The sequence below is a fragment of the Athalia rosae genome, chromosome 6 (genome assembly GCF_917208135.1).
Source record: "Athalia rosae chromosome 6, iyAthRosa1.1, whole genome shotgun sequence".
Taxonomy (NCBI): domain Eukaryota; kingdom Metazoa; phylum Arthropoda; class Insecta; order Hymenoptera; family Athaliidae; genus Athalia; species Athalia rosae.
Genome location: NC_064031.1, coordinates 11,757,472 through 11,784,468, shown reverse-complemented (window position 1 = coordinate 11,784,468; position 26,997 = coordinate 11,757,472). Strand labels below are relative to the sequence as shown.

Here is a 26,997-nt window from a genome sequence, read left to right as displayed (position 1 = left end):
AATTGTGAATCCAAATTATATGTTAAAATTATACGTTGAACCAAGTCAAAAACTGTGCAAAGAAATAATTGTAGTTTTGTGATCTGCCGTAAATTCGATTCGGATTCTCAAAGAAACCCGATTTTTGGGAATTTTTCTGCGTCTTTTTTTTCGCTGTTTCGCTTTATCTATACGTATACGTATATCTTGTGCGTGAACGATATGATATCTGAAAAACGAAGGAAATATTACACAGAGAACGTCCTGCAGCAGAAACAGCAGAAGCTTTTTCCAAGGATATTATTACAATATCTGGAAAAATCCTTGCACGATAATATATTCACACGTCAGCGTATAAAACCAGAAAGGGGTTGAATTTGAAACAGGGAATTTTACGACATGATTTTCTTCCAGCCTTCGAAAAATATATAGAATGCATATGCATTATAAATGCTGTATAAAAACATACATGTACATACACTGCACATGCATATATTTATATCATAAATATATACATTTTATTTGCAACCATTTTCTGCAGATATATGTTTGCTCAACGGACTCCCCTAACACGAGCGACGCCATTTCGTAGATCACATGGCGCGCCATCTCATTATGAGAGAAAAAAAGTTACCATATCATATTCACACGTATACATTAGACAGTAGAATGTTCATTGCTTTTCTATCGGATCACCAATTGTGGAAATAGTATGTAGAAAAGCCGGAGGTGGCTTGACAATGAAGGATGTTGAGATAAATTTTGTCTTTGGTTTTTTTCTATACCTTCACTCGATTCCATATCCGTAACATATACCCGATACATAATAAAATAATGTTTGAAAAGTAAAGCTGAAAAGTCCGTCCCTCTCCTTTTTCCTTTCATCTACCTATATTTATATGTATATATCCATCTGTGTACGGACCTCTGAATCTCTCTCCCTTTTTTATTTCTTCATCTTTGAGCTTTCAGCTTTTAGCTTCCAGCTCTCTCCCACTTTTTCCCTAGGTATATGTCTTTACGTATCTCCTCTCCCTCTTGATCTCCGGTATTCAATTGATTCACCCGTCTCAGACAGTTGCGAACGGTTACAAAACTTTGACAGCTGTCAGACACACATAGATAGGTACGTAAACACGTTTGTGTATATAGGGGGTACGCGTATGTATGTACGTCTCTCTTTCTCTCCATTTACAGCACTCGAGTCTATACCCCGGCGGCAGTTTGTTACGACGTATATCCTATATCTACGCCATGTACGATCTATGGGGCATTTCGTTGAAATTTGAATAAGTTATTAAAAATTTTTAATTTCTTTCCTCATCTGGTCTTCAATCGCATACAGCGAGTACAGAAAGAGAAAAAGAAAAAAAAAACCTAGAATAATTTCTACCCGAGTGGTCTCGTGATCCCTAATCAAGCAAGAAAAAAAAAGATGTACATATAAAAAAGCAAGAACCCTCGCACCTGCTCGAAAACGACATAGGTGTCGTAAAGCGAAGGATCTCTTTTTGATTGGGTGTAAAATTTTTATCCTTCGGTATCGCGCCTCCTTCGCTTGGATATACATGCAGCGTACACGTGTACATATATATATATATGTTTTTTTTTTTTTATAATACATACATAACACAACACAACCCCTGCAAAATTGAGACGTGCCTTCGCCTCAACTTGTAGTGTATAAGTATAAATAACATAATCTGCAAATACTACGTTTTATACGACCCAGAAATACGACATTTATTTTACGCGGGTTTATATCGCGCTTTTTATTTACTCCTTGGTACAGGCATAAATGCAAGCATAATGTGTATCTATGTTGTAAAGAAACTCCGCATCGATTGATTTTTTTAAAAAATTCTTCCTTGCTTGGAAAAAAAAATTAATAAATGGCGAACAAAAAGTTTACGTATTTTTCATAGTGAAAATTTGTGAAAAAAAAAATTTCTCGCCCGCAATTTGCTTTTTGATTCAATTTTAAAACACTCGACGATCATTAAGTATGCGGTTTCCGAGAGAAAATCAAACACAGTGATTATCTACCGGTGCGAAAAATGATCGTTTTACTTTCCTTCTTATACCTAATCGATTTTCAATTGCACTCCGGGGATAGCATTTTACCCCGTCACTTTAATGCTGCAACTTTGCAGCAGCGAAAGCGTCAGCTAGTACGGGGTGGTTTTAAGTTTCTGCACCTGCAGTTCGGAGAACGGAAGTTCGAAGTGTACCGGAGATACATACATACATACATTACTCTACATAGGTATGTACATACACTCAGATTACCTGTATACTTCTAGCTGTTGCTGCAGGTTCTACCGCACATATCTACTCTCTATATATACCCGTACGTACATATGTACACAGATTTTAAGCACATACACACATATATATATACGTACATAGAGAATATATACGGGTTATAAAAATCCGCGAGGGATTTCAAAGCGTTGTGCACGTACATATCAAGACAGGTTGCCTGTGTATTGTACATATACCGACGTATAAAATATACACGTTTATTGCGATAATATTGTTCTTCAAAAATAAAACGAAAAAGCACGAAAAAGTTTTTTTTTTTAAATCACCTGCGTCAATCCTTCGATTATATCTCGGTGAGGATAACATTTTTTTTTTGTGAATTGATAAAACATGCTGTATACGTGTAATACGACGACATAAAAATTTGTACGTTTTTTATTTTTAACGAGAAGTTTCATTTTTTCGAAAAATCAATAAACGAATAACGTACGTCAACATGAGCTTGAAAAAGAAGCAAAGAATAGCGTAAAACCATCGATATTGTATAAGCTCTACACGGAACGAGGATTGATTTATTTTTTGGAAAGACGGAACAAAATGGGGTAAAAAAAATTTGGGAATCATTGTCGAGCTACAGATTTTCGTTGTACTGCGTAGCAAAGTAAATGTTATTCTCAATAACATTCGTACCCCGCAAGACTTGTACAAGAAAAAAATTACGCTAATCTATTATCTGGTTCCTCTCGAAAATCGGAAAATTCTATTCCACACAAAACACCTGACGAAGTGAAGACAAAAAAAAAAAAATGATAGGAATAAAAGAAGAATTATCAGTGCGATGAAAATTAATCACAGATATTCAACTTGATCTTCAACAAGAGTGGAAAAAATTCGATCTCTTTCGGTTTTAAAACTGTCAAAATTTATCATTCGAACGTTTCAAATCCGATGTGTTCTCCAGTGAATGTATGAAAACTGTGTGGGTTGGGTGTGAAGGGGTGGAAAATACGCGTAGATCCAGTAGTCGCGGCTTACGCTACGTGCGGAACCGCAACGGCAGCCGCGAAGGCGACTACGGGTACCCAAAAACTCATGCATATTCAGAGCGTTGGGCAAGCGTCGGACATTTTCTAGCCGTTGTTACGCACGGCCCTGATCGTCCGCGAGCTTAAAATCCCACCGTTCGACTCCCCCGCGTGTAATCCCCCGGCTGTGGGCTGCGTCAAGGACCCTCTAACCAGCGAAAACAGGAGCGTGCGAATAAACACGCTGATCTAGATCTAGCGCCAATCCCACAACGAAATACCAGAAATTTTCCTCCCCTTCCGGTCCCTCTCCGCACTCAAAGCTCGACGAAACAATACAAATCCCACGGCGATGTGTGGATTCCGCTGCGGTATCCTCCAACCAAATTTACCCCTTTGACTTTTTTTTAAAGTCGATTCGGTTAATTTTTCTTCGATTTCGACTAGTTTTTTGCCACGTCGTTGACGATGTGCCCATACAAGGTATTCGCTGACCTTTCATGGGCATTTTTTCGTCATCTCGTCATCGAGCCGGTAAAAATCATTTACCTGACTTCGACTATCGTCGACAATTATTTTCAATAATGAATTTGCGACACGTTAATTTCGTTTGTAATCGGATGAGAATTTTTCAACCTGTTGTTACTTACCTCAATCGCGTCGCGTGCGTTGTCATGGCGTGTAGAGGAACGAAGGCGTCGCAGAGCTGGGTGTCACTGGGATTTTGAAACTTGGTCCGGACTCGTTCTGGATATGAAAAATTATTCACTCTCACTCGGGACGCCGACCGCACGGTACGATAGTTCCGGAAAGACTGATGATCATACGGATCTTGTTCTCTCTAATCCCCGTGTTATCGTGCATACACACACCAAACACCGACCACCCAAAGTGCGACGTGTTTTCGAAGTCGTCCTCTACCCGGACGAATTCGTAAACACACTACGACGCAGTAGTCGACGCGGCGCAGCTCAGGTACGATCGGAGTAAGTTTGTCGTTAATTTATTCGTTTTATTGCTCATCGAATTCATTTCGTCGCTCGGATTTTTTCCTGTATCCTCACCGATAGATCGAGAAGCTGCAACTGCTTATCAATCTATCGGTGGTGTCCCATAAAAACGTCGCGACACTGACGTCGTTATATCGGTCTCATTGTACGTGAGAAGGGAGGATCCCATTGTGCAAAAATGTCCGTACAAATACACGGGTACACAGGTATATAGATCGTACACGGGGATGAGTAGATTTTATGAAACTCATACTTCGAACGAAATGATTTTAAGCACGAGGGATACATCGGGTCAAACTTCGCGACTCTTGAAAACTGGGTTAATTATCCTTTAAGGTAAATAATTTTCCTCTCTTTATACCCGTATACGAAAAGTACGTGTACAGGTAGATGCACATAACCACCCTATACTATCTTCATCCCGGCTCCATGCTCCAGGTTTACATATACCAACATACATATATGTACGTACACCCCGTGCAATATCGTGTAGTTTACAGTTTTCCTTTTATTCTATGTAATTTTTTTTCAACCCCTCTCCCTCTCCATCCCACTCATTTTCTTTACTTTCCTTTTTGTTTCTCAACTCTTTAGTTTCTTTTCTTCTTTTTTTTTTTTCCTCTCATCTCGTATACGCAATACCAACCAAGCACGCGTTGGTTGTTCCTGTTTTTTTTTTTTTCAGTATAAATATACGCCGCAGCAAAACTTTGAAACTCGTTTTCTCGGCCAATCTAATCCCCCCTAGTTTATTTTTAATGCATTTCGCATACATGTGCATATGCCTCTTGTTGTACATACCTCACATGTGGACGAAAATTTTAAATTGAATGTGATTTTTCCGTTAGAACTGGAGAGAAAAAGAGAAAGAAAAAGAAAATCTAATATTTGGTTTCATGATAACTTTGCAATTTTCTTTACAATGATAATTTTTTTCTTTTTTTTTTTTTCTTTCTCTTCAAAGAAGACGGATACGATGAAAGATAAATAGGATAGTTTTTCTCTCGAATTTTTTTCGCCGTTAGAATTCAGTCGGGCAACGTGGTCGTTTGAGTTTCAGGTTTCGACCGGGGGTCGATTAAGGCGGGTAATCCTCCGTGGAGGGTGGTGGTTTTCATAAAAATTTCATATCGTCTATGGTAACCTTCTAGCCGGTCATAGCTGGTAAGTCCAGAAAGGGCTTTAGCGTAAATATATAGAGAGAGAAGAGCGGTAGCGATTCATTAAAATTCAGGCCACATTTCCGCCGGTGTCGATGGTCTGCCCTGTGCCCTTTTATGCTTTCCCAGCTGAGTATCTCGCCACACAGTGAAATTGTACGAAACTTGCCGCCCTGTACCACCTATAGTTTTTTCTTTTTTTTCCTACTACTTCGCTCTCCACATAACTTTACTCTCGCGTCTTTTTTCCTTCCTTCCTTCCTTCCTTCCTTCCTTCCTTCCTTCATTCTTTCGTTTCAGTTGGATCCACCTCCGAAGAGGGGCTTATTCGCGGTGTGCTCGCCCGGATGTAAAACGTAAATCGATATGGATTCCGTTGGTAGTATATAGAAAAGCGGGGGCTAACTCTTGAGGTATATAACGGAGTAGGTATGGCCACGTATGGAACGACCGACGGGTGGATTTTAGAACGTTATACTGTAGATTTCAGATTGTAGATTGCTGCTGTGTGGCACCGTTCATCGTTTTACCTCATTCCCTCCACGCCAAGCTCATCGCGTGGATCGCGGAAAAAAGAGGAAAAGAAAGGAATAAGATTAGAGTTTCATACCTTCGACTACTTCGTCCTCACTTCAAAGCCGTATGTTTCCCGTGAAAAAAAAAGGAAAAAAACAAGAAAAAGCGCATCTTATATGAACCAACTTGTATACGAAACACTTCTGGATCAAAAAAGAGCGATATTAGTTTGCACAAAAAACGATCCACTGTCATTATTTCTTTTTCCATTTTGAAACATGGCGACAGTCGATTAGTTTTTTGGAATCAAAAAAGAGAAAAAAACATTGTGACAGTTTGTGTAAAACGAGAGAAAATGTGTGGCATGATTTTCTGCTAAACGATCCGTGGATTAACCTTTTTTTCTTCTTCTCTTCTGGGAGAATAAATTTCTTAAATCCGAGGAATAGGTGCGATATCGATTAGCTTCAAGTTTATTCCATTCGAGAAAACGGGGACGTCGAGATAGAAGAATCGAGTGAGAGAAAATATACATACTTTGAAAATAGAAAGAGAAAGAAATAGGAAAATTAGGATGTCAAAGAAGGTGACGCGAAGGACGAGAAGGTGTAATCTTATTTTAGGAATGATCGAGCTTTGATATTATTTTCCTGCAACCTTCGCAAAGTTGAAATCCGTCGAAATGAAAGAAAAAAAAAAAAACTCAAGAACTGATCAACGTCGTGGAATGCGAGGTCCTTCGCAAATGATCCTAATCTTTTGTTTGAAATCTTTGGTTTTTTATTAGTCTTTCTCAGATACTGCATTTCGAGACGAGACACAAAAGAAATTCGAATTTTAAACTGACGGCGCACAAGATTAATTTTTTCCCCATGTTTGAATCTTCGCCGATCTCATGTCTGACGAATGTTTTAAAAGAAATAATTTTTCTTTAATTTTCTGTTTCAGTGGCGTGAAATCAGCGTGGGAGTTCTCGCGTGATTATAATAAGTTGAAGTTGAAGTTGACATAAAATAAGGTGGAGGTGAAGGTGGATAAAAGGGAAGTGTCGGGGCGGCCCGGAACCGGAAATGGCCACAAGGCTGCTTCTGTTGGCGGTCTTCGTCGCCTGCGCAAGTGCCCTTCCTGATTTCATTAGGATAGGTGAGAGTCACAAGTCTCGTAACGGAAATAAATTTCTTATTTCACCGGCGCACGCATATTTTAGCTTGTAAAATATCATAATCTTCCGTTTCCTCGATTCATCATCGTCCCTAACGACCGCGCACCCCCAAAGAATAACGAATAAATTGTGACCATTAATAAAAACAACAACAAAAAAAAAAAAATTACCATAACGAGATTACTATAGAATTACGTTGTTAACCGCGTGAACAATAAACGCTCTCAAATTTCCCTGATAAAGAAAAAAAAAAGAATTGGGTAGAAAAAGTAGGCGATGGTTCTATCGATGCATACGCGATAATGATTTTCTAGTCCCTTCGAAGAATCTGTTGGAAGACGATTGATTATTCGGTGAATATTATCCTTTTCGTTCTTGCAATACTTTCACTAACTTAAACGGAGGTTCGCCGTACTTGAGTTTACTTAAGGGCAAGCCGTGCTACCTACTCGGTGGTTGGTAAATAAATTAAGTAGTCTGTTTCTAGCGCTACTGGAAGCTAGGGTAGCGGTGGGTTGATGCTATATGTATAGGTGCAGGCGGTAATGACGTAACGTCGTTAGCGCTTCAGTTTCTGTAATTAAATTAAAACATAGAAACCCTCGTTACTAGACTAAATAGCGCGATGGAGAGTCAAGGTCTTACGTCATCCTAAACCATAATTATATTTATCCCCAAGCGAACAAGATTCGTGACTCGAGGAACAATTTCGTGACGAATAGGAACGCCTGCGTCGATATCGAAATCGGATTCTTGCGTCGATACCTCAAATTCCTCATTTTAGAATTTCCTCAAAATTTGTTCGATTTCGATTTTCTTGAAAGAATTTTTTTAAATATTTTTTTTTTTTCATTTTTCGAAAGCGGAGCATCGACTTCACCTACCATGGTTATAATTTTTTTGTTTTTCGTGCACGCGGTGCTATAGCGTCTTTGATGTAATTGCATTTTGAATATGAATATATGATTTCCCAGGAGGGTTGTTTCACCCTGTGGACGACAAGCAGGAGGTGGCCTTCCGGTACGCGGTGGAAAAGATAAATGCCAACAGGGAAATTCTCCCCCGCCCTCGGCTGAGCGCTCAGATTGAACAGATTTCGCCGCAGGACAGTTTTCACGCCTCAAAACGCGGTGAGTTCGAACAACAGCTTTATGTATTCCATACCTATATACTTGTCTCATTATTATAATACCCATGTATTACATGCACATAATTTCGATATTCTAATTATTAATTAGAAATACTCAATTACCATAAACCAAAAAAGCTACAAGATATATCGAAAAACGGGCGAAAAAAGTCTGATATATTCAAAAATTCAAATTATAATACGGGTAATGTATTCGGGGGCGGAAAATATGTGTAATAGTTTATGAGAAATGCCGCGCGGGGTGAAAAGGAAAAAAATACGTACGCATACATATCCCATGATTTGGAACGTTGCGTGTTGCTTTGGAAAATTTTTCATTTTTCCTCTGCTTTTTTTTAAACTCTTCACGACGACGCGACGTCAATTCGTCTTACCATACACACTCAGCTCTACGCGGGCACGTAATAAACTGATGCGAAAAACTGAATCGACGTTGGTGACAAATGACGTAAGGGGGATGAAATTTGTTATTATTATGACAACTTTTTTTTTTTCTCTTTACATTTCCGTCTTACTTTTTTTCATTTCTTCATTTTTTCTTTATCCTTCGTCATTCCTACGTGGGTATATTTTTCCGGTGTAATATGAGAACACACATCGAGAGCACGTGTGTACACGAAGAAAGAAAAACGAGCCAAGTCTCTCCTGCCAACCTTATCAGCTGTAGCTATAGCTATATTATATCCCTACGTTAAATAGGGAGAGAAAGAAAGAAAAAAAATTATTTCAATGGAAAGGGAGATAATGATGTACGATTTCTTTTTTGCTCTTCACTTCTCTATTCACTCCCCTTCTCGCACGCGCATTTTTAACAAGAAAATTACGTCGAATGCGCGTGGCGAAAAATTGGAATATTTCGGAAAAATTAGAATATGCGTGAACATTGATTTTCAGTAATTGTATAAATGCAAATTGGTTGGTGGGAAAAAATGATATTCAACAGGAGGAAGGAGAACGAAATTGAGACACCTACTTGGAAAAAAAAAAAAAAAACGGACGACGGGGAGTTTATTGAATTTGGATCGGTGTAATGTACTGATACTTTTGCGTATGGATAATACGTATAATTTTATATGTACGGAAACGAGTGTGAATTTGGAATGTTATCCACGTCGGAAAAACGTAACGAGGATAACCACCGGCGGCAGCGACAGCGACGAGAACGACGTGTTCTTTTGGGGGGTTGCGAAACTATACCTATATCATACGACTAGAAACTAGAGACTAGAGACTTCCGGGGCGTCGCCTAGGTCCATTATACCGGCCGAGAGGGTCGTTCAGATACCGAATTTGGCTGAAATCCAACTTCGTAGAAATACCCGGTAAAAGACGTTATTGATAAAATTGTCTTAGCGAAACACAACCCTTACATATCAGAGTAGTTACGTCTTTTTTGTTTTTCCAATTTTCGATTCTTTTTCTTTTCCAAATTCGCTTTTCAATCCCAAACATAAACTGTCCGAAGTAACGGTCCGCGCAAGGCTTAGAAATCCGGTAATAAATTTTTTTTGAAAAGCGTTTTGTTTGGAAAAGCATATTATCACGTACGTACAATTCGAAAGAATCATTTTACCGAGCGAATAATTTAATGGCGCCAATATTTTACGATCGAACACATAAACTGTACGGTGCACTGACGTTTTCAATGCAACGAAAAAACAAAAATCAAAAACGAAAATAGTCGATATATCTATGCTAAAACTGTCACGTGAGCGCGCGCGCGCGCGCGCCAGCAGGTTTGCAAGTTCCGCAGGTTCGCGTGAAGTAAAATATTCTACGATTCGTGTATGATATAAAACACATGGAAAAAGGAGAAAAAATAGCTAGGAAAGCTCCGTGGGAAAATTTAAGTGACATTTAATTTTCGAGAATCGTCGTATATCTGTCAGCGTTGCACATGCGATATGATAAAAGTTTTCCCATCACCGCGATCAAGACGTTTTTCTCATATCTTGTTTCCTTCCTTCCTTCTATCTTTTGTCTTTTTTTGTTTTTTTTTTTATTTGATTTTCGCAAAGAAAAGCTACCGTCTCTTGTATTTATACACGTGCGGAAGATCCTCGAACATCTCTATATAGGTATATTCGTATCGGCACTCAGAAGGCTAACCAGACTGCCTAAATTTTGTAACAACTTTTATAGGGGTTCTACCCTTACATATACTCGTTTTTTTTTTATTTTTTTTTTGAAAAAAAGAAGTAAAAAAACTTTCATAAAGGCAGATGTGACGGACCTCGAAAAAGCCACTGCGTAAAAGTATCACGAAAAACACGAAAAAATATGTTTCAAAAACAAAAAATGAATTAAAATAACCAACCACATGTCCGACGTGTACTTTTTCTTGTTTTTTACTTACAGTATCACTGATTTCTTCTTTTTTGTTTTTCGAAAATTTCGTTGCGAATCAAACGCGTCACGCTCACTTCGAGAGGGATATTATTTTTCGAATTTTCAGAGCTTTTCTCATTGAAAGAAAAAGAGAAAAGGAAAGGGAAAAAAATTCAATGAAGATTTATTCAGCTTCAGCTGGTTCTCGTTATACGTATTTGGTACATACTTAAATACATAGCGATGTGTAAAGAAACCCCTTTCCTAGCTCTTTAGGTTCTGAATTTGTTTGCTTGCCATCAATTTTTTTTTTTTTTTTACAATTTCATTTTTTTTTTTTTTTTTTTTTTATCAAACGAGGGAAAACCCGCATCGTATAAATATACACCGACACTTATACCATGTGTCTCAGCGTTTACACTACAGTATGTCTGGTTGCCTGCCGTCAAGTGCCACCATTCCTATAGAATTCGTTCATGGACCTCATAGTTAGTTCGACTTACCGATATAGCGTGAGCCTGGAGCTTGAAAGCAGACAACCAGACATACCGTAGTGTACAGACTCCATATGTACATGAAACGCGCGGTAGGTATATGAAAAAATCCTTCGAAGAGATTTTATGTATCATCGCACAGCGAAAAACAAAGAGAGAGAGAGATAAAAAGATGGAGAACAAAAATATCGCGTACGGGTCATCATCATGATTTTTTTTCCCTTCACATCAGAGTAGAAGACCTTTTTCCTTTTTTTTTTTTTTTTTTTGTTCTCAATTATGATTACGGATCCGACTACCCTATGTTACGTACGTACGCGCGTCATGAAAGTGCGTAGAAAAATAAATCCACCGGTACAACGTTCGCATTCTCTCTCCAATTTTTTTCCTCATCTTTTCTCTTCTTCACTCATAGTTGGAATGACACGACGACGAACGTATTTTTGGGCGGTAATATACGTGTGTCACATGACTAAGCCGATTAACCTCTGCAGCCCTAATATGGGTGGTATCTTTGCGTTGCTTCTTCCTCTACCTTCATAGATGTGTACCTTGTGAAGAGGAAGAGAGGAGAAGCGGTAGAGAGGTATGAAAATACAGGCGGGATGCCCGCGTAACGAGATATCGTAATTCCTGTCCGTTCGTCCGTGAAAAAGAAATAAGGGAGATAATACGAGAAACGTATTTTATACCTATATAAGTGTACGGACAATAAGAAGTGAAAGAAGGAAAAAAGAAAGAAACAAAATTAGTAGGAGAGAAAGCGAATGGTGGGAATTCTTAATACGACCTTATATACTTATGTTATAAGGTGTAGTAGGTACGACTCTCTGTAGTACAACCACCTATGTCCTTCTTATCTCAAAAGCAGCAGCTCTTTTGTTCCTTGGACGCGAAGAGTCCTTTGATCCGATCTTTTCCGGGTATCAAATTATTCACTGGTATTAAAGAAACTTGTATGAAAAAAAAAAAAAAAAAAAAAATCTATCGAGGGTAGGTGGATACATATTTTTTTAACCACGTCTTTTTCTCTTTGTTTTATTGTATAATTCGCGTTTCTTGTTCTCAGTTCTGTCTTTTTGTTTTCTTCCAGTCATCCTTTTATTCGTTTGCTTTTTTTACGTTTTTGAAAATTTTGCCCTGAGCATGTTTACCGACGATCTATGTTACGATGCGTCTTACCCTCTCTTCTTTTTCCAGAAACTCTTTTTGTCAGTTCTCGCATCTCGTTTGTTAAGAATTTTTTGAAAAGAAATCAAGTTCTTTATTCGCCTGATTCACACAGTAAAAGGAAAAACCGAAATAATACGTCACTGTGTTATTCGTTTTTTTTGTTTTTTTTCTTATTTTCAAAAAATCCTTTAGCTTTCTCACATTTTTCTGCTTTCCCAAAAAAAGTACATGCAGTATAGCTAAAAATACGCAGACACACACGCAGTCGCGTGATACATACAAAAATGTATGTACATATAAAAAACGGGTGTACATAAGGTATGTACGTATGTACATAACAGTAGTGAATGTTTAGTATGCTTTCAGGTCTTTCGCCTACTTTACTCGGTGTTTTGCGGGTCAGCTTTGTATTATAGCGAGCGACTTCTGGTGCTAAATAATGCAACCGGATGAAAGTAAGCCCGTGAAATGGTACACGAACCTACTACTATATGAAACGTCTCCCCCGCGTAAGAGGATTTTCGTAGACGGTCACTTTTCCGCACAGGTGCTGCTCCAGGCACGAACAAAATAAATAGTACAATACACGCCGATGGGTTCACTTCCTGCTACTATGCATATCGTACAACGAGAGGCCTCTCCGGCTGAAATAAAATTTTCAACTCTTACAATTAGCTGAAGTAACAAAAAAAAATCGAACTTTTCCAAAACGTTGTAGATTTCCGTTTCTTCTTTTCTTGTTTGAAAATTTGCTTCGCCGATATAATTGTCGTGACGTTTGTTGAGAAAAAAAAAAAAAAAAATCAAGGGCCGACCGTCATCGTGTATTATATAATGACATCTTCTAGATATAATTAATTTCATGGGCATTTTTTTTTTTCTCTTTTTTTTTTCGCTCTTCAATATTGAATAGAATGAAAATTATATTCGGGTTCAAGAGCTAGTCGTGAGATGTTTATAAGATATTATTGATTTTATTTTTTTGTTATTCGACTGGAGTCTCGCTTTCAATTTGAATTACGCTTGACGAGATCCTTCGATTGTTCGCGACAATGAACGAATTTCACTTTCCAATCTCTTCGGATGTACCTGTGTACAGGACTCACGACAATGCGAGCTTTTAATTAAGCAAAATTATACCTTTCTCGAGTGACTTTCTCCCTCTTGTCATATTACGCACAAGCTTCGATGATATCTCGATTCGCAATTTACAATGTAATACACGTATCTAGTAAAGGAAGAAGTGAAGAAGATCTCTTTTTTGAAGCACTGACAGAAATTCGATTCGACAGCATATTTTATCAATGGAAACGGCGAAAGAGTGAAAAAAAAAAAAATTGTTCGTTTCATAAATAACGTCCAAGAGATAGATGAAGTTGAAGGTTGTTTAAAGTCCTTTAACTTGGTATCATGTTTGAAATTTACATTTAGTTGCACAATCTACATATATATTATATACATATGACCTCATCTCTTCCTTTCTGATGGCCATAAATTGGCGTTGAGAAATTATTCAAACCACCACCACCACCGGTATCACCTGCACCACCGACACCATATTCCGCGTTGCTTCGCTCCGGTAAAGATTACTTTACTCTACGTCCCGATGTTATATACCTACACCGCAACCGCCAGCTGCCTCCGCCAATTCAGTTCAATCTATCGAAGCGTATTTCCTTTACTCGTAAAACGTGCTATTAGAGAAATTCACAGGCTTTACGGTCATTCGGACCCTAATTCTAAATGCCCGCATTTATATCCTAGAAAACCAAACAACGTGCGTTCAGCTTCCACCGCTATCTTCGATTTGCTATTCCTCGGTTTCAAGTTGTAGAGAAAAAAAAGAAATCGAAACCACTTCATCTATCTTTTCCTTACTTCTCTTCCAATCGTTGGAGGTAAAATTTCGCGTACAGGTACATGCGTGCAGTCAGTTGTTACACGTCTAGGTAGAATAATGGATACTTATTTCGTGGTGTGTTACGTTTTGATTAGGGATTCCGGAAGTTAGGTATGTGTTTGAATATTACGTGTGTACCCAGAACGAACCGTGTATCGTTCAAGGAATGAAATTTATGTAGGGCGGTGTCACGGGACAGCAGAGGACTATACCCCTGAAACACAGTCGCGTCAGATGCACGTATGCAGGTATATTCGTATACGCGCATACGTGCGTACTAATGTATAGAGACAGAGAAAAAAAAGAGGGAAAGAGAAAGAGAGAAAAACGAATTTCAAACAAACAGCCTCTGTTCATTTTGTTTCGGATACTGAAACACCCTTCACTATACACATACGTTACGCATATAGTTGTAACGGTACATGGGCGTTAAATCTAGGAAATCGATAAAAGGAAAAAAAGGAAATTTTGTTTCTTGTTTTTTGCTCGGTTTTGTTTTGATGGAGGGGTTGTAAAATATACAGCGGTGGTATTACATGTAGGTAAGAGCATGCGAAAAATATATATATTTTCGTTGTGTTCGTTTCTTTTTCTTTTTTTTTTTTTCCGCTGTCTACTAAAATTTCAACAACGTTACACAAGAGCTTTAAAATTTATGGCATGCAACTCCGGCCTCATGTACAGAGTACATCGTCCCCATTTTTTTTTTTTTTTATTTTTTTTTTTTTGTTGTATTGTTTTCTTTTTCTTCGTTCGGTTTTTGTTCTGGATCAATTTTGACAGCCGGTTTTCGTTGAGAGCTTTTATCTAGATTATCTCTATGAAGGCACATAAAAATCCAATCGGAATCCCATGGGTACATTACACCGAGCTACCAAAGGTATATCGAGCTTGTGGAGGTTATACGTACGTAAAAATCCCCCACCAACACCCACTCGGAAGTATAAGGGGCTTATCTAATCTTGTTAATCGCCTGATTCGAATGAATATTGAAAGAGAAACTTCTTTTCGTCGATTATTAATATTTTCCCAGAAATCGCGACCGGCAAAAAGGATATCCTAAAAATGGTAATTTTTTACGATATCTGTCAATGATCATCCGATAACATTCGTAAGAGAAGAGATAAAGGCCCTTTCTACAGCGCCGCGTGATCTATGGCATTCTGATCTGAGCTCACAATTGGTTCCAATTGGCTGAATAAAAATTGATCGAACGAAAATCAGGGGAAATGTAGTCAGGATAATTTTGCTCACGTGACATTTCAGTGTTTCCTTGTCCAGAATAATTGACAATGAGTCGAACAAATCCAAAATGAAACGAACTACGTGAAAGAAGGAACAACAAAAAAAAAAAAATAGGAAACAGAAAGTAGAAAATGTCGGTACACCGTCGAGGATTTGCGTCGAAATTCGAATCGAAATGGTTAGCGATGAATTTTCGGTATTATTTAGTTTTCGTCGCAGTTTGAAACAGTCCGAAGTTGGCGAATACAATACATCGAACGCCAAGTGTAGTTGGATTTAATGTGGTATTAGGGGTTGGTCGAAAGTGACCCGAATACCAGTTACGTATTATACGCTTATGCACGGCTCACAGATCTCGTCATTCGCAGAAAGCAAAGCAATGTTAGAGCACTCTCGCGAGCGGTGGAAACGTGATATACGTACCGCCGACGTGCCTAGTTGGAAAAGCCAGAAATGCTAATTCGATACGCCATTTTCGAACTAGTTCCCGAACACACGTGTACGCACGTTACATATTCGGATCCGGAGCTAATTAGGATACTTATATCAACTGTCGGCCACGTAACGTTAATGGAACCGTGTTCGGAGTGCGGTGTACGTCATACGTATATGTACATGAATACCACTCGGCTTTATCGACGAGGAATAAAATTACAAATTTCAAAGCCCCGGAATAACTCCATATTCTCGAAACCCGCTCGCGAACTTTCGTCCGAACATTGGCGGGTAGATCGTAGATGATCGTAGGTGATTTACTTGAAGGATCTTCAAAGAATTCTCTTTTAAAAACAGCTGACATTACGATCAGATACAGTCGGAGATGAAAGGTCCTCGCTCTGAACAGAATGAAGAGAAAAGGAAATCCAATATTGATGAATTGGTCGCAAAGACGAAATACGACACGTATTCGGTTTTTGTTAATAACGATAAAGAAAAAAAAAAACCGAAGAAGTACTTGAATTTTTACGAAATAATGAAAAGAGTTGAACGTACGTACTTACGTGCGTAAGTAGTTATACGGTAGTTAGGTAATCGAGTGGAGAGTTATTAAAAAAGAGAAGAAATATCTTTTTTCGTTATGTCTTTGAAAAAGTAAAAGAGACTCTTCAAATTGCCCCGATTTGTTCCGGGCGTCAGAATCCCTCAGACGAAGAGGTTTGCTCGTTTCGAATTAATCCCGCCCCCTCTCTCCCCTCCCCCCCCCCCCCTCCCCTCTGTTCGGGTACGAAGCCAGGGGATGAAAATCTCAGACCGAGGGATGAAGAATGGGCCGCATATTCTCCTTAACAACTAGCAGCCCACCGTATTTTCTTACCGTATATAACATACATCAGTTTGAAAAGTGTGCAATGTCTTGTGTAAAAAGCTTGCAGGGTGTTATAGGGCGGGAGAAAACCGACCGAATGAAACAATGAAAAAAATCACGTTTACGAAAAAAGATAACGTGAGAAGAGGGAAGAAATTACGCCCATCTGCTGTAGGTATTATACGGTTGTTGAATCGTGTCTGGATTTATTTCATTTCCGATGCTCGTAAAAGAGAAACATTGAAACCGTTGGAGATTTGCATTTTACACTTTTTTCACAAAAACGTTCGCGAAAATTCGAAACAACGGGAAAATTCTGATGGAAAAAAAAAAGGTTATCTTTCATTTTGCAAAAACAGACATGAGAGCGAGCGGATCGAAATTTTATGCAATCCGAGAAATCGGTAGAGCAACGACGACAGCGGATTACAAATTTTCCCCTTGTCTCCTGTTATTAAAATGCTGCAGTTGAGCTTTTCATCATTCATCGTTTGGATAGCTATGGCATAAACGATTATCGTTATCCCCTCTTCAAGCGGCGATATCTGCACCCCGCAGTATACGTATTACATATAACTTCCGATAGGATCTCACTCTAGTATCTATGTAAATTCTCTTAAAGTATAACCATTATATGAGCAAAACTGGAATGAGGAAAAGATCCGCGATCAAGCCGCGCAGAAGCGACTCAACGTTATCACCCGCGGAACATCAACCCCGACGACGACGCGACGATCGGGACAGAAGGGGGTGGGAACAAACCCAAATTGTACGTTTTATGCTACTGTTACATACCGCATATATATATATATATATATGGGCACGTATATACGTGTACATATGTAAATACCCTACGCGTATGGAATCACCATTTACACGAATAGTCCGCACCATTTTAAAGCCACAGGGACGAACGCTGCTGTGTTCGCAAAAAAAAAAAAACAGGAGACGAGGATGCGAAAAAAAAAAAAACTACACCATGCAATGGAAAAAAAAAAAGAACTGGGGGATTAAAACCGGTGCATAACCGTACACATATCTAGTGAGCCTGAAAATTGGGCACCGGATAGCCGGATGCAGACCGGAAACTGTCGACGAGTTACGAGTCGTCATCCCTGTGGGGCGAGGATATGGTCATACAGTGAGGACAAATGGACGAAACGTTCGTTTCCATTTCTCTTCTCCTTTTTTTTTTCTCTTTTTTCGAAGAGATATGTGGGATCATACCTATTATGTGGAAAAATTGAGCTGTGAGTTGTCAGATGTTGTGCCTATAACAATTGCTTTCGATGTGGACGAAAATTGCACCCTTACATTTTTGTTCTCGTACGGAGAAACGTGAAAAAATAAAAAAAAAAAAAAAGATCAAGAAGCGTGCGCGAGGATATAACGGAGTAAAAGAAGAAATCTCGAGGGATACGTCATCAACGTTGTCATCATTATACATAGAGACGTATTGTATGTACATGCGGAGACCACATCTCGTTCTTCTACAAGGGTATCGAAAATCCCATGGAAAGGATCGTGCAAGAACGACCATTGTAACTAACCAGAATCAACTCGTGTGCACCCTATTATTTATTATTATTGTCATCGTTGTTGTTGTTATCATTATTATACTATACCCTTCGCGGAAGGATTTCCGGTAATCGAGAGACGTATTTTTTTCGTTTCGAAAGAAATTCTGAAAAAAGCTTCCGCTCGAGTATAAGCTCTTCACAGTCAGGGTCATTTTTGCTTCGGCGTTCGATGAAAAATGAAAATTTGATTTTCACGTAGTTAAACTTGGGAGGGGGGGGGGGGGGGGGGCAAAAGAGAAATAAAATTCAAATATATTCTTCATCTAATTCAAGTGAAATTTCTCGGGTCACGTCATACGCTTCTTTCGCCCTCAGCGCCCGGGGGGTAAATTAGCGGGTAATTTCTAAGTGGAAATTGAATGGCCTGCAGGAGTCTAGCTTCCACGAGACTAATACCGCCGATGAAATCTGTTATAGTGGGACTCGAAAACGAGAAATTTTCTCCTCGGGTTACATGCGTACCGCTTTTTAATCTGGAAAACTTCTCCTGTTGTTCCTCTGTAAACACCTGTAAGTTTTTTTTTTTCATGCTTTAACAATCGGGTTCGACTTAAAAGGATTTTAACAAACTCTTTTTGAAGCGAAAAATACAGCGGAGTAGAATTTGAGCCCGGTCGATCGCCTTGAAAGAAAAAAAAAATTACTTCTTTTATCTGCTGAGATCGAAAAAAGATTTTTTCAATTTTTTATTCAGGCCTTCGAGCGTACCGATTTTTTTTTTTTGATAGAGCTTCTGTACTTTTTCCACTCAAACCACTATTTCTGTTTTCATCGATTGTAGTACATCTCGAAATCGTTTCGTTTCACTCGTTCTTTTTTCCGCACCGATTTTTCGAGATGGAGGAAGTAATTGAAGTCGAGAATAGACGGGGTGCTGTATCTCCTTTCTCTTCAGACATGGTTTTCAGTTCGCTAGATTGTCGACCTCGACTGGACGTGGAAAATGTAGCAGAGATATACGTCCCTGTGTGTATATATGTTATATACTCTTACGAGTCGTATGTACAAGTATACACCGGTACAACGAACAACTATAGTGATCTAAACTTTGCCAGACAAGCCATACACGACAAAGTTTTAATCAAGAAAACCCACAACGGGAGCAAACGTCGATATGCAGTATTATACCTATGTATACGGGCTATCGCGACGCTCGCTGACCCCGTACATATATGTACATTGTACCGTGATTTTCGAAAGGTTACTCAATTTTTGAACAGTTTTTGACGAAAAATTGAGAAAAATACGAGTGTCCGATACCACCCCTCGCCACGTGACATCTGTTCTCACCGTTGAATCAAAATCAGAGTCAAAATGAAAATAAATAAAAAAAATAAATAAATAAATAAATAGTTGCAGGTATCGCGTTACGTTGCGAAAATCATAGAGTATGAGATTACGTGTGTGCGGGTCGTACGTTTGAATTTGGTACGCGGTATATACATTTCTGTATAATTGAAAAGTTTTCCATATTAATTGGTTCGTTTAAAATTTCCAATCGAGTGATCATCGTCGCCCCGTTTAATTTACATGGTATTTAGATACATAGGGGGTTGATTGACCATGTTCGGAGAATATATATTTTACCGTATCCCGTCGCTTTACGTCGCTCAGCAATGCGTTGACGGTGAATTTTCTATCCAAATATGCATAACAGAGCTAGCTACCCCCTGCGATAATGCAGCTGTACGTACGCGTTGGGCACCGTGAGTTACGGACGATATTCATTGCCGGATAATATCTCCTCACCGTACCACGGTAATCAACTTTCCACGGGGGGATGGATCACGTTATGAAATGTCAAATATATTTCAGATGACTGGAAAAATTTTTTGTAACGTACGCACGTACAATCGACGAGTTATCGACCGTAAACCGTAAACTAAAGTGGCGCGCTGGATTTCGTGATAACCATTGATCGTTACAATCGTGGTAGTATAGTAATAATAATAATATTGATAATTATAATAATAATGGCAACAAAAATGATTTATCCAAGCAAACGTTCGTTCCTTCGTGTTTACCGGTCCAATGATTGCGTTGGTGCAGTGTAACCAAGGTTCGATGATGCTAATTAACGACTCTATCCAGGCGACACTTGGTACAAATTTTAATTAACTTCCACTGCGGAGTTTACCGTATACGAAGTAATCACCAGTCACCACCGTTGAAAATTTTATAGATGGTATAGTGTAGTATCTATATACCATGGGCAAGGGAGGGGATGGGGGTATAAGGGTTCATGTATTTTGTATTTTGAATTTATTTACTATAACCGGTTGCAACTCATCAGTAACCGATCCCGGTATAGATACGAGGTTATGCGTGTAATTATCGCTGCACTCTTGGAGGGAAGAAAAAAAATTGACGAACAAAATAAAAATATTTATATTCATTTGCCCATGATATTCGATTTCAATTTTGATTCTTTCTTTTTATGATTTGGGATACTTCAATTATTTTTCATGAAATCGACCCTTTTTCTAGCATGTGACGTGAATGAAAAATTGGTAATTTCTTTCAAAATTTTAGTTTAAAAACTTTTGAAATGGATCGAAATTTTTCAAATTATCTGAAAATTCAGAAATTCAACATTCTCAAACAAGAGGGCAATTTAACCCCCTTGTTGTGGAATGCACTATTTCTGCGTAAGAAAGTCGGGTGAAATGAAAAAATGAAAATGAAGGTAAAGAAAAAAAGAAAATTAATAAAAGAAATTGGTTAAACGAACCGTTGAACGTGATTTCCTTTACCGTGTACGTATACGTACATACTACACGAAGCGGTGTGATGCTGGATTTTTAACAAATTGGCATCGTTCCATGTACTCGGTTCTCTTATCCGCTTTGTTAACAATGAATTATATTGTATGAACACGGAAAATAAAATAGTGTAAAAGAATAAATAGTTAGCGGATGAAAACTGAGCTGCGGAAAGAGAGAAGAAGAGAGAAAAAAAAAATAAATAAATGGACGCATTCGTATAATATCTGTCCGACAAATTTTATAATTTATTTTTCAATTATTTATATATACCTTATACCGTGACGCTGGAAATCCGAGGTGATGCTGAAGGATTGAAAAACAAGAATAGAAAAAATAAATAAATAATAATAATATTAAACAAATAAATAACAGTTGCATTCTGACTTTGACGGGTATTGCAGACTGATGTCGTGAAATTCCGCGCACCCGCGTACTGTGTTTTATTTTATTCTACTTTTTCTTCTTTGTTCTATTCATTTATTGTACGAATTGTTTTTATCTTTTGGTTTCGATATTTCCAACAGCTGCTGCTTGTGTTTTCTTCAGTGAAAAGCTTCACCTCGATTCTTTTACGTGTTTCAACTTTTTCTCCAATTTTCCAGGTCGAGAATTTTCTAGATTCAACCGCGAACGCGGTGTGACGAGAAAATTTCACTTTGCGACCATCGCGAGATTAATGCGGTGGAAAATAATCAGACGCATTATAAATTAATTCGTCTAATTATATTGTGAACGCTTCAAATTTTTTTTCTTTATCGAATTATCCAGCCTTCTACTCGTTGAATGGACAAGTTAATGATTTTTTCTTTTTGTTGTTTTTCGATGTATATTTGAAAATGACTTTAATGGGAATTTTTTCACCGTTAGCCATATTCCCCTTTGTATGACTATCTCTGGCGAAATTTGTGAGAAAATTTCGAAATTTCGTAACAGAAATGATTAAATTACGGTAGATTTCGCGTCGTAACCTGCTTTGTATCGAATGTAATGTTATACGAAATTCTGTTTCTTGTACGCAACAAAGTGCATAATTAAATACTATCGTATGTATCAAAGTACAAGTATTATACGAAAGGTACAGCTGTATGGATCGTTGGTTTACCAAAGAAGTATCTAGTGGTTCCATACATACACGGCCTTGATATACTTTATATACACATAAATACATGAGTACATACATACAGGTAAATAATTTCGGGTATAACTTACTCTACACGAGAGAGGGAAACTCGCAGGGCTTAAATGGTGATCTCCTCGTACACGTTACAACACATGTGTATACCTGTATATGTATACAGTATAATATAATAGCGAGCAGAGTAAAATCGCGCCACGCAGTTACAGTCTAGGTTTACGTATATGTATACCTATACACAGTCATATATATGTGTGTCAGACTTATTGCAGGGGTATCTAAGGAAACAGCGAACTGCTACTAGATACACCAGGCAGTAGTTCTACTTACATTATATCTAGCTCTACATACTAGCTGTACCAGAGCACTAGATATTACAGGCAAAAATCTAGTATGAGCTACCCAATTTATCTTGGGCATAGGCTGCTGCTTTTATTGTACTTGTATGGACTACTCGCTGCATTTTTTTTTTTCAAATTCCATTCAGATTATACAAGATTTTCAAAATTATTCATCAATCCTTTTCTTCAAAGTTCTCTGGTTCTCAGACATTAGCTTATTGTTAGCTCAGGCGCGACGACCGTCACGGTGCAACGCTCGCGAGCGACTGAGGAGTAGCTAGCCCCCACCACCGAACGGCTTATTACATCTGAAAGAATAAAGGAGAAAATTGTATTAAAGAATAATTACATCTGGCGACGTACAATTTTCAACATTTTTATCTGCAGTTGATACAAGGGAGAGCAAAACAGCAAATGAAGGAAAAATCGGGTAGCGAACATCTCTTGATTTAAAAACTATTTTACCGGGTGGTGACGACTTTCTTACCGGCTATAAAATGGGGTGCTATTTTTTTTTTATCGTTTCGAGAGTCGAATGACGTTCCTTCTTCAAGCGATCAACTGGTTTCATGTAATTATTCATGTAGAATATGAAACAGAAAAATAAGGGGAAAAAGCCGTCCAAGCTGTTTACCACTCAAACTTTACTTTTCTACGTAAAGTCAATCTTAACGAAGTATTTTTTGGTCGAGTATACAGGGTATCTACTTCATAGAACTGACTCATAAACGCTTGTTGACAACAAAACTTCAAGATGAATTTTACTCGAACATTGAATGCATTTTATATTATAAGTACCTACTCTCAAAAACTGTAACCGAAGAAACTTGAGATATAAAATTAGATGTTCTGGTTAGACTGCAAGTTTTCGATGTAACGCGAGCAATACATCGTTTTTCTTGGGTTACCGAGTTTCAAAGATTGCGAATGAAAATAATGAGAGAACAAAAAAGAGTTTCGTCATGTTTCGAGTTTAATCGCGGGTGCTTATACGTTACATCGAAAATTCGTATAATTACACTAATTTCATCATTTAACGAAAGTTAGCGAGTAGGATTTCACTCCGTTGGTTAAAGTAGCATCGTATAGTCGGCTAGGGTGAGGGGGTAGGGGGGGGGGGGGGGGGGGGTACGTGACGTAACAATTTACGATAATGTGCACGGGAGTTTCTCAAAGTTAGTTTTCAGCTTATCAAAGTACCTTGACTTTAGGGCCGCGTGAAATCGTGACATCATTCAACCCGGAAGGATTAGTTCGTCTTGGTTGAGCTAACGGCGTGGCGGCGGGTGCTTTCCCCATCAATTTGCATGGTATATAATATGGGGGGGAGGGAGGTACGCCATGGAATGGAGTTGTACACGTTTAAACTTCAACGAATTTATTACGCGTCATTATCCCATTGAAAATTTCATAATTCACCCCATAAGTCCGACGACGAAGTAAAACTTCATTTTTATCACTGCGATATTATTCACTTTTACAACGGAGCACAGTTTTTGGTCAGCACAGATATTTCCTCGGTAAGAACGTAAAAGAAATAAAATGAATTGGAAAAATAGTTAAAATCAACCCCCTCACTTTTGGTAGATAAAAACGAGACACGTATACGTATATTCTAACGTATATAACCTGACTTATATGCAAAGCGCGGTAAGCTTAATGAAAAATCGATGGGACTACGTTCTCTCTGAAGTCCGGGCGCGTTTCTCCCGTAGACTCCGGGCGCGAAGTAGCTACCGGATAGGGAAGGAAAGGGGGTTTTGGTTGAGGAGAAAAATCCTGCAAGAATGCAAATTTCTGCCGCACAGATCTCCGTTAAAACCGGCGGAAAATTAACAGGCTCAGAGTCCACCGACGTCGAGACCGGCGGAAAAGCCAGGGGAAAATCTACCGTACATTCTCTTTTATTTCTCTTCCGGTATACCGACTGCCGGAGTAAAACTGAGGTGAACCAGCTCACTCGTATTTCTATTTCCTACACTTCTACCGAGTCAGGGATGAAATGACGTTCATTAACGGAGAAATATGCAGAAGACGAGAATAAAAAACGAAACAAGATCGGGGAAAGTCATGTTGATGCCTTCCATCATTTGGAAGAGCTTTCACTCCTATTTTGTCACGACACAACAACCCCGTTGAATTCGAATCTTGGAATAGGAAAAATCTTGCGCTAGAAAAAGAAAAGGAGGAAGAAAAAATTCAAGATCCGCGACAACGGTGTTACCTATTTTTCCGTCACACTTTGGATACGCTTTCGGATGAAAGGAAATTTCGAGAAAATCATCAAGTAGAATGCGAAGTGTTCGCGCAAACGGAGCGTTGTAAGTTTTCGCATGGATTTACTGAGAAATTTTTTTCGTTCGCGAAAACTCGCTGTTCGATGAAATAAGTAGCGGATTGAACGCGTGGCGAGCGGGACGAGTTCACTCTACAACTCGCGAAATACCTACTGCGTACGTGGTTAGAAACTTTTTAAAAATCTTTCGCGAGATTAGGCAGCCGGCGAAAAATTTCAACAAACGGATATTCGATTCAAACGGACTAAATTACTCCGCCGCAAAATTTCTGCAGCATTAGCAGCTTATTAACATTCAAACGTTTCGTGTATGAAATTATTCCGAAGTAACTTTTCAAACAAAATTTTACACGCGGCAAGAAGAGAGAAAAAATAAAAACTTGGCGAAACTACCGCATAATATCAACTGCGCGAAATGAGTTTGTTTGATTTTTATAAATATCTGTTCCTTTGATATCTTGCGTGAAATATTTCCAAGTTATTTCGTCAACCCAATCAGTCCGTGTTCCAGTTAATCAGCTGAAAATTTACAATTAGTTTTGCAAACGTCCGAAAATTAAAATGGAATTACATTTTTCACAGAATGTCATTTACACGGACTTATCAAATTTGCGTGAAACTAAAAGTTTTATTATTAATACGAAAAATGATCACATTTGTACCGTTCTCATACGGTGTAACCAATCTACCCTGGTCCGGCATACGAATAACTGAACCGGAAATTCTTTTAATTAAATCCAATATTTGATTTCTGGAAAAATTTAATAAATCCAAATGTAATGTATTCTGCCTATGAGAGAAATAAAAAAAATACGTTTACCACGCGTTCACCGTTGCGGTCAATCCGCGATGACAGATTTGCCCAGTTGAAAAAACCAAAAATTACCAACCGTTCGATGGTCAGGAGAGAAAATTTTCGACTCGAGCGAGGCGAAATTCAGTTTTAAAGTCTTTGATGATCGGAAAGTAGTAAATCGCCTTACGGCGTTTATCGAACTAACGTTGTATCAATATTGAAAAGCTCGTTTAACCGTCGGAGCTATGGGTTAACTTGGCAGCCATCTAAGGTTCGTGTAATCAAAGCTACCGTATAGCTGACGTTAGGCAGGTACTAAGTGTTGCTAATTGTACGCTCAGCCACAAGTTCTGATCCTGAATATTAATGTTTGGTTTGCGCAAAGAGAACTCGCGAAGCAAGCTGGAAACGAGGATTTGCCAGAAGGCAGGATGCTGCGGCGCCAAGGGCTTGGATGGAAGTACGCGGAAAAGGGGTAATATACCGGCAACGCGCACGCTGACGCGATATCGTGTGGTCGGCCGCAAATTTTACGAAGCGGAACCCGCCCCCCGCCAACGTACACATATATTCCGCTTTATAACGGTTGAAATAGTTATCAGTTGGCGAATTCGGGGCGCAAAATGACCAGCAGCGGTAGCAAGAGCAGCGGCAACGACGTCAAAAGTAGTTGTAGTACGATAGAGCTCTCGTATTCCGCGAAGCAGTCATGAGTCTGTAATCGTGTTTGACGACGGTGACCGCGATCAAGAGGCACTTCGACCTCTCGGCTGGCCTCCGTGAGTGAGGTCCCCAGGAGCGACGGTTCGGACGCGGCGACGTTACGCGCGTGTTTGACGTGTCCGTGACGTGCTTCCGCACGCGGTAGTCGTGCGGTAGGTCAGATTGATAGAGGCAGTTATAAGGCAAACATCGCTATCGGATCCACGCTTCGTTCAATTAGCATTAATTAACTTTAACGCCGATTATAACCGACCGATACACGTAACCGGGCGCATCCGCACGGTGGCAGTAGCGGAGCGCGGTGAGTGCGTCGTCTGTAATCATCTACCTAGATAACATCGAACAATCAGGATGCAACCTGGGGAACCGGAATTTCCAATTAACTGAATTAGAAACCCCCGCGCACCGTGCACGAATAACTTTACTGCAACGCCATGCGGATATCGAAATCACTCCCGGGACGTACCACGCGCCCGTAACGTTAACGTCGCTGCTTTCAAAAATCGCAACAATATGAAAAACAAACCGAAAATCTAGGTCGACGAAAATTACGCGCAACCGCTGACCTTAAAAATTATTTCTCGGATGGACGATCATCGCTCACTCTTCCGCTCTGCGGGACGATCATCCTCGTATTTTCTTTACACC

The 26,997-nt window shown here is 39.0% G+C and overlaps 1 protein-coding gene across 8 annotated transcripts in view; it reads left to right on the top strand.

The window, feature by feature from the left end:
• LOC105690594 (glutamate receptor ionotropic, kainate 2) overlaps nt 1-26,997 on the top strand; it is a 150,419-nt gene that overhangs the window by 58,645 nt on the left and 64,777 nt on the right. For all 8 annotated transcript variants that reach the window (XM_048656459.1, XM_048656455.1, XM_048656456.1 and 5 more), the window contains 2 exons: nt 6,904-7,098; nt 8,092-8,247. In XM_048656459.1, coding sequence (XP_048512416.1) covers nt 7,026-7,098; nt 8,092-8,247 — 229 coding nt within the window. In that variant the 5' untranslated portion in view covers nt 6,904-7,025. The remainder of the gene's footprint in view (nt 1-6,903; nt 7,099-8,091; nt 8,248-26,997) is intronic.